The following is a 12842-nucleotide window of genomic DNA, read 5'->3' as shown; positions in this document are numbered from 1 at the left end:
AGAGCTCACCACAAGTCTTATTTTGATTATCTAAATCATTCATTTTGTCAGGTATTGCATGTATACTGTATATAAAAAAATGAGATCTATCCGATATTTGTAATCCATTCATTTTATTGCATTTGTACCAAATAAAAAATAGATGGTCAATTTTTACAAACATATTGACCATTAATTTTTTTGGAAACAAACACAATAAACTGAAAGAGCTATGAATATTGAATTGATATATATATATATATATTTTATGAATAATATATACGCAGGGTCTGATAAAATAAAAGGTATAAATCATTGAAACGATACCCTTAATGTGCCCCACAAATTCAAACAACACTTTCCAGTCCAGATTTGAACAGAAGGAAAGCCCAAGGCCAAATTAAAACACCCCATACACACGAAAAATTCTATGATACACTCCCTTCTTGGAATCTATACCATATGCTCTCAGTTGCGATGTTGGTAGTATTTGGTTATAAGTTACTGTGATGTTAATTATGACTTAGTTATGACTTGATTGTAAATATTGTAGTTATGATTCATTGTAATATTAATTATAATATTATTTTAATTATAATTTAAAAAGTCTTTAGTTATAAATTATGACATTTATGTAATTAACCCAACAAATATCATAACTTATGATAGCATAATATATACCTGTCACATCTCCACAAATAATATTCCATTGTATTGTATGCCATCATATTCGCTTAACCAAACACAAAAGCCCAAAGAAAATGCCCAAATACCAAACCAAATGAACTCACCAACAAACAACAGAACAGACCAAAAACTAGGGATTAGGTTTGAATCACAGCTAGATTGACAAATCAATCAACTTTTTTTTTCCCTCTCAAATCTTACCTTATATTAACGAAGGCCTTTAATTTAATAGTTGTTTAACACTATTTTGTAATTTTAGATTGTTAGTTCAATTCTAATTTGAATTTTTTGTGATGTTTAATTCTCTCAATTTTCGAGAGTTGTATGTAATTTAAGTTATTTGATGCAGTGGTTATTAGGCTTGATGATTGTTGATTATCTTCAATTATTGAATTGAGGGAATATCATTTTGTCACTCAAACTTTTACGAGTTTTTTAATTTGACTTGTAGACTTCGTATGATATCAATTTACTCACCAAACTTTTGAAATTTTGATCAATTTGGCCCATATCGTCACATTCTATCTACAATCAAACGAAACTTATTCACGTGCCACCAAACTTCATTTAGAATTTCATTTTAACCTCAAACTATATCTTAAAAATCAATTAGTCCCTCAAATATATTTTTTAAAAAATATATATTTAATTAATAAATTTTTATCTCAAAAATGAAAAAAATTAAATTTTAAATAAAAAAATTTAATATTAGTCCTGTTGAGTATTCTTTAGACAGTAATTGAATTTTAATTTTTTTTCCCACGCAATTTTGAAATTACTGTTAGTCGATCAATTTTATTGAACTTAATTTGGGAAATAAAATAGTTATAATTGCGCATGCACACATACATAGAGTAACTAAGAAATTTTTGGCTTAATAAGTTTTTTCAGAATTGACTCGAGATAATTTGAGACTTATAAAGTACATGTACAAATATGAGTAGTGGTACGGGTACAATACGAGTACTTCGATATTTTAAAATCCAAAAAAGATAAGGTACGGTTACGGCTTGATACGTTTATAAAAAAATATTTATTTTTAATTTGGAGTAATATAAAAATTGATTAAATAGTTTAATTTTGTTAAGATTTAACATACAATTGACATTTAGTGCCAACAGTATAGGTATAAGATAAATTAAAATTAAATGTCATTATATTAAATAACTTATAAACCATAACTTAATTTTAAATCATGCTAAGTACAAAACTAAAAAATGAAAATGAAGTCTAGTAAAATGAATTTTATTTTTGTAGTAGAAGAAAATATTGTTTCGATTGAGGTATGTCTTGGCTTGGGTATATACTAGGTATGTCTAGGTATGCTAAAAATTAAGAAGAAGAAATTTGAGTGCGTGTTTTGTGTACCCGATATGTATACACATAAATACCATACGTAGATAATACCTAGTACAGGTACAACGTGTTTGTTGAAGTACTTATACTTCGCCTCTGTTTGAGAAGTGGGTTGACTTTTTGGCTTTTTAACTTTTTTGGCTATTTTAGCCTGGGCTAAAAAGTTTGGTTTGGGAAGGACTTTTTGGCTTTTTGGCTTTTTTGACTTTTTTTGTGAGAGAAGAATGTAATGATTATGGATTGGATGTGATATTTTGTTTTTTGTAGCTAAAATAGCCTATTTTGTCTTTTGCCCCGTTTAGCTCTTGCTAAACGGATTCATAGTCTGAAGATAATTCTAAATGAGAATTTTTATATTTTTGTATTATTTTTTTGGAAAGTATATATTAGTTAAAATTTAATTTTTTCATTATTGAGATAAAAATTATTTATTAAATATTTAAATTAATTTTTTTTATATTTAGGGGTTAATTGAATTTTAAGGTATAATTTTGGAGTAAAATGAAATTTCAAATGAAGTTTGGTACCACGGCAACAAGTTTCGTTTGATTGTAGACGGAATGTGACGACATAGATCAAATTGATCAAAATTTTATAAGTTTAGAAGGCAAACTAATATTATACCAAGTATGAGGATCAAATTGAAAAAACGTGCAAAAATTTAGAAAGTAAAATGATATTTCCTCTATTGAATTTTAAAGAAATGTATAGAAAGTAAGCATTTTAGCTAAAATAAATTAAAAAATAAAGTAAAAAGACCAAACATTTCTTTACTCTTTCTACTTTATATATATGTATATATATTTTATAAAAAATCAAAATATCATTCTCAAACTGTTAATTTTTTTTTTCACCATATATTTTAACTAAAATTCTAAAAAATAACTTCAAAAGTCACTTCCCAAATTAACTTTAAAGTTACCTTTGGTTGGAAGATTTGACGAGAAAAATAAAAAAGGAAAGAGAAATAAAAAAAATGAGAAAGAATTGATGGGATTTAAATTCCAATTGAGTTGAGAAATAGATCTTTTTTTTTTTTTTGAGTGGACTTAAAAAACAAAAAATGAGATGAGATATTGCTTTTCATTCCTATTTTCTTTTCTCCTATACATTTTTTATTATAACTAAATAAAAAATTAAATTACATTTTATTTTCTCTTTTCATTTTTCTCATCAAATCTTCTAAAACCCCACTTTATTATCTGATTTTTTATTCTTATAATTACTTTCCCGCTAATTAAAAAAATTGTATTTTAAATTTCATCATGGATCTGTATTCTGTTAAAAAAAAAAAAAAAAAAATCATGGATCTGTATTGTATTATTATATTCACTCAACTACCCAAAGGCCAAAACCAAAGAAAATGCCCAAATACCAAACCAAATGAACTCACCACCAACAAACAACAGAACAGACCAAAAGTGGGGATTAGGTAGGAGATACGAAAACCAAACAAAGACTCCCACCTCCCATTTCTCTCTCTCTCTCTCTCTCTCTCTCACATCTCTACCCTCCCTCCTCCATCCCAACAGCCACCATGGCCACCTTATCCCTCCACTCTCCACCATCCATCTCCTCCTCTCTCCACCACAATGCCACCACCACCACCACCCGCCTTACCCTACGCTCTCCCTCTCTTAACCTACTCACTCGTTCCCACAAACCACTCTCCATCAAGTCCCAATCCTCCCCCCCTACTCTCACCCAAGACGACCTCAAGAAACTAGCCGCCGACAAGGCCGTGGAGTACGTCCGCAGCGGCATGGTCCTCGGCCTCGGCACCGGCTCCACCGCCGCCTTCGTCGTCTCCAAGCTCGGTCAACTCCTCTCCTCCGGCCAATTAACCGACATCGTCGGCGTCCCCACCTCCAAACGCACTCAAGAACAAGCCGCCTCCCTCGGAATCCCTCTCTCCGTCCTCGACGACCACCCAAAGCTCGACCTCGCCATCGACGGCGCCGACGAGGTCGACCCCAATCTCGACCTCGTCAAGGGCCGCGGCGGCGCGCTCCTCCGTGAGAAGATGGTTGAGGCTGCTTCGGACAAGTTCGTGGTGGTGGTGGATGACTCAAAATTGGTGAGTGGTCTTGGTGGGAGTGGACTTGCAATGCCTGTGGAGGTTGTTCAATTTTGTTGGAAGTATAATTTGATTAGGTTACAGGAGTTATTTAAAGGGGAAGGTGTTGATGCTAAGCTTAGATTGGATGGTGGGAAGCCTTATGTGACTGATAATATGAATTATATTGTGGATTTGTATTTCAAGACTCCCATTAAGGATTCCGAGGCTGCCGGGAGAGAGATTTCGGCTTTGGAAGGGGTTGTGGAACATGGGTTGTTCTTGGATATGACCACGGCGGTGATTATTGCTGGCAAGGATGGAGTGAGTGTGAAGTCCAAGTGATGGATTTGAAGAGTTGGGTTTTGGTGAGAATTGAAAACAAACTCTATTTTCCAATTTTTGTGATTCTAATATATGATTCCTGTTTACTTTTCGTTGCAATTTTGAACTCCTCTGTTGTCATCTTCTTGTTGTGTACTAGATACTTTCTATTTCATTGCCATGTTGAATATTATCACTAGCATTGCTTCTATGCTTTTATAGAACATTGTGTTATTAGTCGAAGATTTTCCCACCTTTTTGAGCCTGTGATGTAACTTTTTGTGTAACATTTGGATATGTAATTAGAACTTTTCTTTCTTTTGTGCTTGTCAAGTTATTAGACATTGTATTTTTGATAGTTTTCAGAGGAGTTTCAATTAATTCAGTTTTCATTGTAAACAAGTTAAATAAATGTTAACCCCAATTTCATTTTATTCTGTATAAAAACTGTTTCAAATTGCTACTTGGTTGAAAATGAACTAGGAATGAGTGCCTACAGGAACCTTGGACTGTTCTTTCCGGTACCATTTTTTATGGGAGCCCGTCATGATAAAATCAAGATTGTATATGATGTAATGATATATATACTAGTGGCATGGGTGTCATGCTTTGCATGATTAGCCATGCCCTTGATAGGAAAGAGAAAGTTGAATTGTTAAGGTTCTACAAGTTCCAGAAATTATGTGTAATCCAATGTTCACTTGTAGCAAAGCCAATAGCAAAGTATGAACCATTTCTGTTAAAAATGCTTCAGGAATCGCACTAACACCATCCTCTACTACGAATCAGGTCTGATTTCAAGGATTTTGTACTAATCAAAACTCCAAAAGCAAAAAACAAATCCATTAAATAATCATAACTACATTTTATGTTTAACTATTGTCATTTTCTCCTTTTGAACTTTTAGTGAATATCATCCAATCCAAGGCTTGATTAAAAGCAAGTTTTCATATTCCTGGAAGTCAGTCTGTTTCATCTACCTTCTTTCTTCATCTTTTCCATTTTTAACACCTTCGCGCACTTTCGTTGAAAACTTTCCTTTTCAACATCTTCTCTCTTCAAACCAAAGTTACAAGCAATTAGTTTAGCACTTCCTCTAAACAAATGACCAATCACAAATCTCAGAGCACACCAAAGTTGCATACTATATTTGAATCTACCCATGAATATATACATGTGTATGCAGGTATTTATTTATTTATTTGCATATATATATATGTATATTTATTCATAGATAAATATTTTTAAAAAAAATGTAAGTCAAATAAATCCAACCCCTATTGCTAATTACACACACAGCCAATACCGCTCAAGTATCACTCATAAATCCACTTATATTTGTAAATTGGTAAATGGAACCAAAAGCTAAGTAGAACCAAAAGCTAATATCAACTCAGTTAGGCAAACAATTACTTTCAAACCTTAAAAACTACTAAATTGGTATGTAGAACCAAGAATCTACTGCTACATAGTCATATGCAGGCATAGAATTCCTACTCAAATAACTGATTCATGGCCTTAATCCCAATATACATCGAAACCTGAACTACAAACATGTCAGATGAAAACAACTTCATTTTGTGAACATGGCTGAATATTCTACAATTAAGTATGGTCAAAATTTTAAAAGGAATGCAATGAGATATAACAGTCTTTGCTTCTTGATGGGTAGAAATTAGTAGAAGTTATAACTAAAATCTTAGTTATTGGCTGTATTTATCCAAGACTGTAAAGCTTTCACCTCAACTTTTGTTGCTCCAGAAATATCAATTTGAGTAGTGCTAAAGATTTATCTTCCATTTTCTTCTTGTTCTTGTTTATCCCTAATGTTCTCACCACATGGGTTACATATTTTCCAAACCAAGTATTATGTATTATTCTAAGTAGTTTTTGTTAAAAAATAACTGATGTATTATTATTAATTGATGTCTTACAAGATTGTTTGATTACAATTCCTATACAATCTATATATAGAAGAAAATGTGGTAGTAGGTGTAGTGGAGGTGATAGTGGGTTAGGTGAAGTGGAGTGTGTGGTGAAGTGGAGGTAGGTGAAGTGGAGTGTGTAGTGGAGTAGGTGAAGGTAAAGATGGGAAATTCTAACAGCCCCCCGCAAACTCAAGGAGGAGAGAAACTAACCAACTTGAGTTTGGAGAGAGTAACAAAACAAGAAAATACATAAAAATAAAAAAGGATAGGAGACACTGTATGGTCGTGTCAGACCGTTGGTGAAGACACTGTATGGGGTGTCAGACCGATGTAGAAGACAGTTTATGGGGTCATGTCGGACCGTTGTAGAAGACAGTTTATGGGGTCATGTCGGACCGTTGTAGAAGACAATGTTGTGACAGTTTACGGAGTCTTGCTGGACCCTTGTAGAAACTAACCGGAATCTATGTCGGGACAGTTTACAGAGTCTTGTCGGACCCTTGTAGAAACTAACCGGAATCTATGTCGGGACAGTTTACAGAGTCTTGTCGGACCCATAAAGGAGCTAACCGGAATCAATGTCGGGACAGTTTACAGAGTCTTGTCGGACCCATAAAAAATCGCATCCTCAAAAGGTGCGCTCAATTTTTCAAAAGGCGTGCCATCAAAAGGCGTGCCCAATCCATAAAAAAGCGTGCCATCAAAAGGTGTGCCGGACATGATGGCGAGGCACGTGGGCGCCTTGGCTTGCGTGCCCATTTGTCGGCTGGTGGCAAGAGGCGCGCGATGCGCGTGGCTGCCTCGGCTATAAGACAGAGGCTGAGGCTGAGGCAGAGAAAAGCTGCGAAAAACCTCTGAAAAAAACAAAAAACTCTTCTTCGTTTTGCTGAGAGAGATAGTCCGTAACACTCTGTTGTCTGAGAGAGATTTCTGAGAGAGATACTCTGTAATACTCTGTGGCCCAGAAAATGGCTTCATCTTCCCGGAGTCTGCTCACTCTCTTTCCCGACCTCAATGAGTCAACAAGAGAGACAACTGGTGCGGAGACCAGTGAACCTCAACCAAACACCTCTGTGTTTGCTCCGTTGAACTTTCCGATGCGGTCGGTGGAGCAAAAAATGGCGGTGCAGTCAGATGTGGAGGCCAACCAGTATACTTTGAAGACATGTGTGGAAAGCATGACGGCGGTCACTAATTTGTCGAACCGGCTGCAGAGTAGGACAAATGAGGTGCAGCATGTAAATGCCCAGCTGGCTCTGCTCCAACGCATGTATAAGAATGCGCGAGCAGAGATCAGTGTGCTAAAGGCAGAAAACAAGGAGCTGAAGCGGAAGGCCACCGTGATGTTCCGATTTGGAGGTCCTCCATATGTTGCAGTGGAGGAGTATGGGGGAGTGAACGTGCTTGGTGGACAAGGAAGTTCCGAGGCAGCACCGTCAAGGACCGCCCAGGACGGAGGCAAAAAAAAGAGACCTGCAGCAGAGTAAAGAAGAAAAATCCCAATGTGGGTGTGGGTGTTTTTTTTTTTTTTTTTTTTTTTTTTTTTTTTTTTAATAAAAAATAATAATACAATAAAATAGAGAAAGAAAACAGAGAAAAAGATGATAATGGGTGTGCAAAACAGTGTGTGTCCGGATCAAAAGATGGAATAAAAATAAATATAAAAAAATATGAGTGGAGAAGGGTGGTGTGTAAAGTGTGAAATGGAATGATGAGATGTGTGTGCGCCTCGTGTATGGGTGCCCAGCTGCCCCCCCTTCAGTTATTTTTATTTTTATTTTATTTTATTTTGGAAAACCGTGCGTGTGTGTTGGGTGTGTGTGCTAAGTGTGTTTTAGCCCAGATGCTCTCTGTCTCCACCAAAATAACAAAGTAATCATCTGGAATCTCCTTTGCCCTTTCCCTTAGTTCCCGGACTTGCTCATCAAATCCCTCAGAAGCAGGATCGGGCAGAAAATCCTGTGGTTGCCAACATTTCTCCAGAGATTGTGGACGTGCTGGGTGCCGGGCTTGACACCCCAAGAAGCGAAGGAGTCGGAGGGCAATCGGGGCTTGAGCCAGTCGGAGAGGGACTGAGGTGTGGCGAAGCGGTGATAGGAGAGATGCGGCGGTAGGGAAGGCTGTCGACGGCGGCAGATCAAAGAAGACGGTAGCGATGGAGTCTGTCGGCAGAGATGTGGCAAGCGCCAGCAAGGCCGCGGCGCTGGACAAGAGTCGCGGCGTGAGGAGAGCCGAGAAACGATTGCGGCTTGACGAGCCGCCTTCGACGCCCAGGAGGAAGCCGTAGCTCAGAGCTCGTCGATGGTCGTCTGGTGACTCAGCCGGAACACCACGGCCGAGGAAGGACCGCCTGGGAAAACGTGTCCGGCTAATCAAGCCATGGAGGTGAATGATGAGTTCATCTTCTTCTTTGGGCCATGCTCCTTTGTTTGTGTGTTCTTTCTCACAGCAAGGAGATCTGCCCATGGAACTTGGAAGAAAGAGAGAGAGAGAGAGAGAGAGAGATTGGGTTGAGGTCCGGCGGGCGGCTAAGGTGAGGTTACCGCCCGCCGGTGAAGCAAAAATAGTAAGTTCTAAACCCGCTCTGATACCATGTTAAAAAATAACTGATGTATTATTATTAATTGATGTCTTACAAGATTGTTTGATTACAATTCCTATACAATCTATATATAGAAGAAAATGTGGTAGTAGGTGTAGTGGAGGTGATAGTGGGTTAGGTGAAGTGGAGTGTGTGGTGAAGTGGAGGTAGGTGAAGTGGAGTGTGTAGTGAAGTGGAGGTAGGTGAAGTGGAGTGTGTAGTGGAGTAGGTGAAGGTAAAGATGGGAAATTCTAACAGTTTTTTCTATTTATAGTTCACTGTTATGTATATAGCATGTGAATTCAAATTCAAATGATTTGAACGCAACTATTCGATACAGGGATGTCAATAACACAAGAAACGATTGAAAGAATTATTGATGAAAGACTTTTACATCCTTCTCCCCCATTCTTCGTTATCCTTATCATGTACAGACACAATCAACATTGGAGTATTATCTCCATTAGTAAATGACAACAACAAATTCAATCAAGAGGAATTGAAGAACATGCAGCAGTTCAGATTAAACAACGAATTTTGATCTAATTTTCTTGATCTACCTCAAATAGTATCTCTAAACCAGAGGGATCTAAATACTGCCTACTTTCAGATCTAAACAAAGCAGTAGCTATCTGGTTAAAAAGGAAAATGAAGCTAACAAATTAAAATTTTTAACCCTATATTCAACTTTCCTATGAATTAGAACACAGTGTTAGCAATGAAATGATATTTTCTATTGTATAATGGGGCAATTTTCATGTTGACAGAAAAATGAAAGGAAAGGAATGGCTATTCGACAGGTACGGAATGGTGATTTAGCCATATTAGTTGAATCGTCAAACCAATTGGAATGCCTATCCCATAAATTTTTAGCGAACCAAACATCGGAATGAGCATTCCGATCCAACTTTCATTACCATGAACCAAACACTGCCTAAATAATGAGTGGGCAAAAAAAAAAAAAAATTCCATTTGTAAACAAATGACAAACACATGAAGTTAAATAGCAAACAAAATGAAAGGAATCATGGTCCAAACCGGTATACAGCAACGGAGCAAAGAGAGATACAAAGAAATCTACAAATAACTAAACAAGTTAGAAAAGAAGAAGAAGAAGAAGAAAGAAAGAAAGAAAGTGATTGAAACTGAAACAATTAATAAAGGATTGGTAGTCAAACCTTTTATTTTTATTTTTTTGAGATTCCGTGGAAACTGAACCATTTGAAGATTCTCTTTGCTTGATTTTTCTTTAGATTCTATTTTACCTACACAATATAACAGAGCAAAATTAAAAACCGAAAATAATTTAACAGCATAGTAAAATTAAGAAAGCCGGCAAGGCAAGGACAGAATGCAGCATCGAAATCTTTTCTTCTTGTCTAGGGACATTTGCATTCAGGCATAAGTAAAGTAAATGAAAGACTCAATTATGCTACAACGTCAATTGTAAAATGAACAAGACAATGGAGTTCTATATGTTAATAGAACCAAATACCTGAGAATTTCATTTTTTCCTTATGCACTAATTCTGATTTTGCTCTATATTTTGGGCATTAGCAATAATAAACGGGAAATAGGAGAACCAAAGCAAAGAAAAAATTCATAGCAACAAAACCAAAAAAAAAAAAAAAAAAAAAAGAAACAAAAAGAGAAACAAAGTAAAGATAGAATTTTTTGGGCATAAGGCTCAAGTGTTGGGAGACTAGTGCACTCTTAACATCTTCTTCCTCACAGAGTTGCAACAGCCTATAATGTTAGATGAAAAGAAGACCCCAGACGCCCACCTTGCAAAATATTTCATTCACGATCCAAAGAAAAATTATGTCTATCTACATGCACCATGTAATTCACTATTAAATAAATAGACATATATATATATATATATATATGTATGTGTGTGTGTATATATGCACACCTGTATATAAGCATGCAGATTAAAGAGTGCAAATAGAACCTGGAAAGCAAAAACTGGGTAAGACTGGTTTAGTGATCTTTCCACTACCCAAGCAACTAATGCACTTGCTTTTTGAGCACAGTGACACCAATCGCAAGAGTCTCCTTCCTTGACAATCACAGATCCATGAACATGCGTTCGAGATCATTGACATGGTTCTTCAGCCTATCGTTGAGCGTATGCGTCGCAAACTTGCATCCGACACGAATCAACTGTTTCCCCATCACAACAAAACCTTCAAATTTTAGAATCCACCTACAAAAAAAAAAAAAAAAAGAAAAAAAAAAAAAAAGGTCAAAACCCAAAATTGGATAGAGAAACTCTAATTTGGACTCAATTAGGACCGTTTGATTGAACAAATGCTTTGAACTTGTTAAGAAACCAAGAGTTTATATAGAGCAATTGGTGAGGAAAATTCTAAGAAAATTTCCATATAAAAAAAGGTAAAGAATCGTTTGATACCTATTTCAAAACCAGAGAGTCTGAGTTAATAAAAGGAACTCTGGTCTGGGAATTGGTGGCTAAGTGGCTTCAGCACGTTGCTGTTGAGTCATTCTTGACTGTGCATGGATTTTTTCCGAGTTAATCATGCTCACCATGAGGAAGCCTCTCAAGGCATAACAAACTCTGTTTCACAACCGAGAAGGTGAGAGAATTAAAAGAATGACCAAGAAATAAGCAAGACATGCAGAGAGAATCAAACCCAAAAGAATTTGAGGTAAATAGATAGAAAGACTGAAAAAAATATGAAATCAGATGCAACAATACACTAATCTCCCTTGTAAAAATGGAGAGAGAAGATGATGCTTTTTTCTCTAAGAAGATGCAACCATACTAATCTTCAAAATACTCCCAATTTAATAACGAATTCAAAGCTCTCACACAACGATACAAACTTGGCTTGAACACAATATAAGGATAAAAGGAAGGCTGTCAATTTACTGAATAACCCAAAAGTCTCAAACAAACAAAAGTTCGGTTGAATAAATATGAGGGACCAAAATGGAAAGGAAAAAGTGAGCCATGGTTTACTGTAGCTCTCCCAACTCCCTCTTATATTATATTAGTATATATATATATATATATTCACCCATTTTTCTGAGGATGCCAACGATTTCAGCATGTGAATCTTTTAGTGCAAGCTGAAGGTGTAAGAGGGTGGTTTGTGCGAACTAGCATCTTAAATTAGTGCTTGCATTAAGGCATTTTTCAGGACCTTTCTTGATGCCGTGAGAATGGTGCTTCGGTAGTTTGACACCCATTCAATGTTTTAGAGAAATGTTTTGCTTGACTTTTAGATCATCTTTCTTTTGGTGTTGTAAATGTGGTATTGCCTCTGTTAACAAAGGACAGTTGTTTTAGTAATTATTGAAAATTTAGAATAGAAATAATTATTTCACAATTAACTTATCAAAAAAAAAAAATAGAAATAAATTATAGGAATAGATGATAAAGAGGAGGGAAAAAAAAAAAAAAACTGTTGTTAAAGGCTTCCATTGAGGCCCGAAGATGTTGCAATGACTGTTAACTTGCTTTCGTGCTCTGTAGTCTGTTGTATGCTCTCTTACCTTTGCTATGACTAGTGAACTCTCTCTCTCTCTCTCTCTCAAAGTGACTGTAAAAATGTTGTCATGGTTTTGAACCTTGGCCATGACTTTGTTGTATTGAATTGAATTGACATTGCTGTTTTTTCTTTTGTTGATGAATTGAGATTATTTTGAAGATTATAAGTAAATGCTCAATGCTCAAGTGCTTAACAATTGTAGGTCGTAAACAATAATGTGATACGTATAGCATCTATGAAGGACTTAAACAGATATATGCTACATTCATACGCATCACCACCTGAGCAACTATTATACCGTTGGCGTAGCCAATTCCACAAGGATGGAATAAGGCAAGAAGGATGGATATGAGAAGAAGATTTTAAAATATACGTTATACTTAAATATTGGCATCAAATTCAAGTTGTTATGA

At 35.9% G+C, this 12842-nt stretch overlaps 1 protein-coding gene across 1 annotated transcript; it reads left to right on the top strand.

The window, feature by feature from the left end:
• The first annotated feature begins 3383 nt into the window (after positions 1–3383).
• Positions 3384–4720, top strand: EMB3119 (Ribose 5-phosphate isomerase, type A protein). The gene has a single exon (XM_028245189.2). It carries the CDS (start codon positions 3560–3562, stop codon positions 4421–4423), a length of 864 nt encoding a protein of 287 aa, XP_028100990.2. The 5' UTR covers positions 3384–3559; the 3' UTR covers positions 4424–4720.
• Positions 4721–12842: the final 8122 nt, after the last annotated feature.

Source organism: Camellia sinensis, chromosome 2 (genome assembly GCF_055761805.1).
Source record: "Camellia sinensis isolate YWXY chromosome 2, ASM5576180v1, whole genome shotgun sequence".
In the NCBI taxonomy this organism is placed as follows: domain Eukaryota; kingdom Viridiplantae; phylum Streptophyta; class Magnoliopsida; order Ericales; family Theaceae; genus Camellia; species Camellia sinensis.
The sequence above is the reverse complement of the archived record's forward strand: the minus strand, read 5'-3'. Positions and strand labels throughout refer to the sequence as shown.

Bases quoted from the DNA above. Each gene is read 5' to 3' on its own strand.
- EMB3119 (XM_028245189.2), top strand. From the start codon at position 3,560: ATGGCCACCTTATCCCTCCACTCTCCACCATCCATCTCCTCCTCTCTC.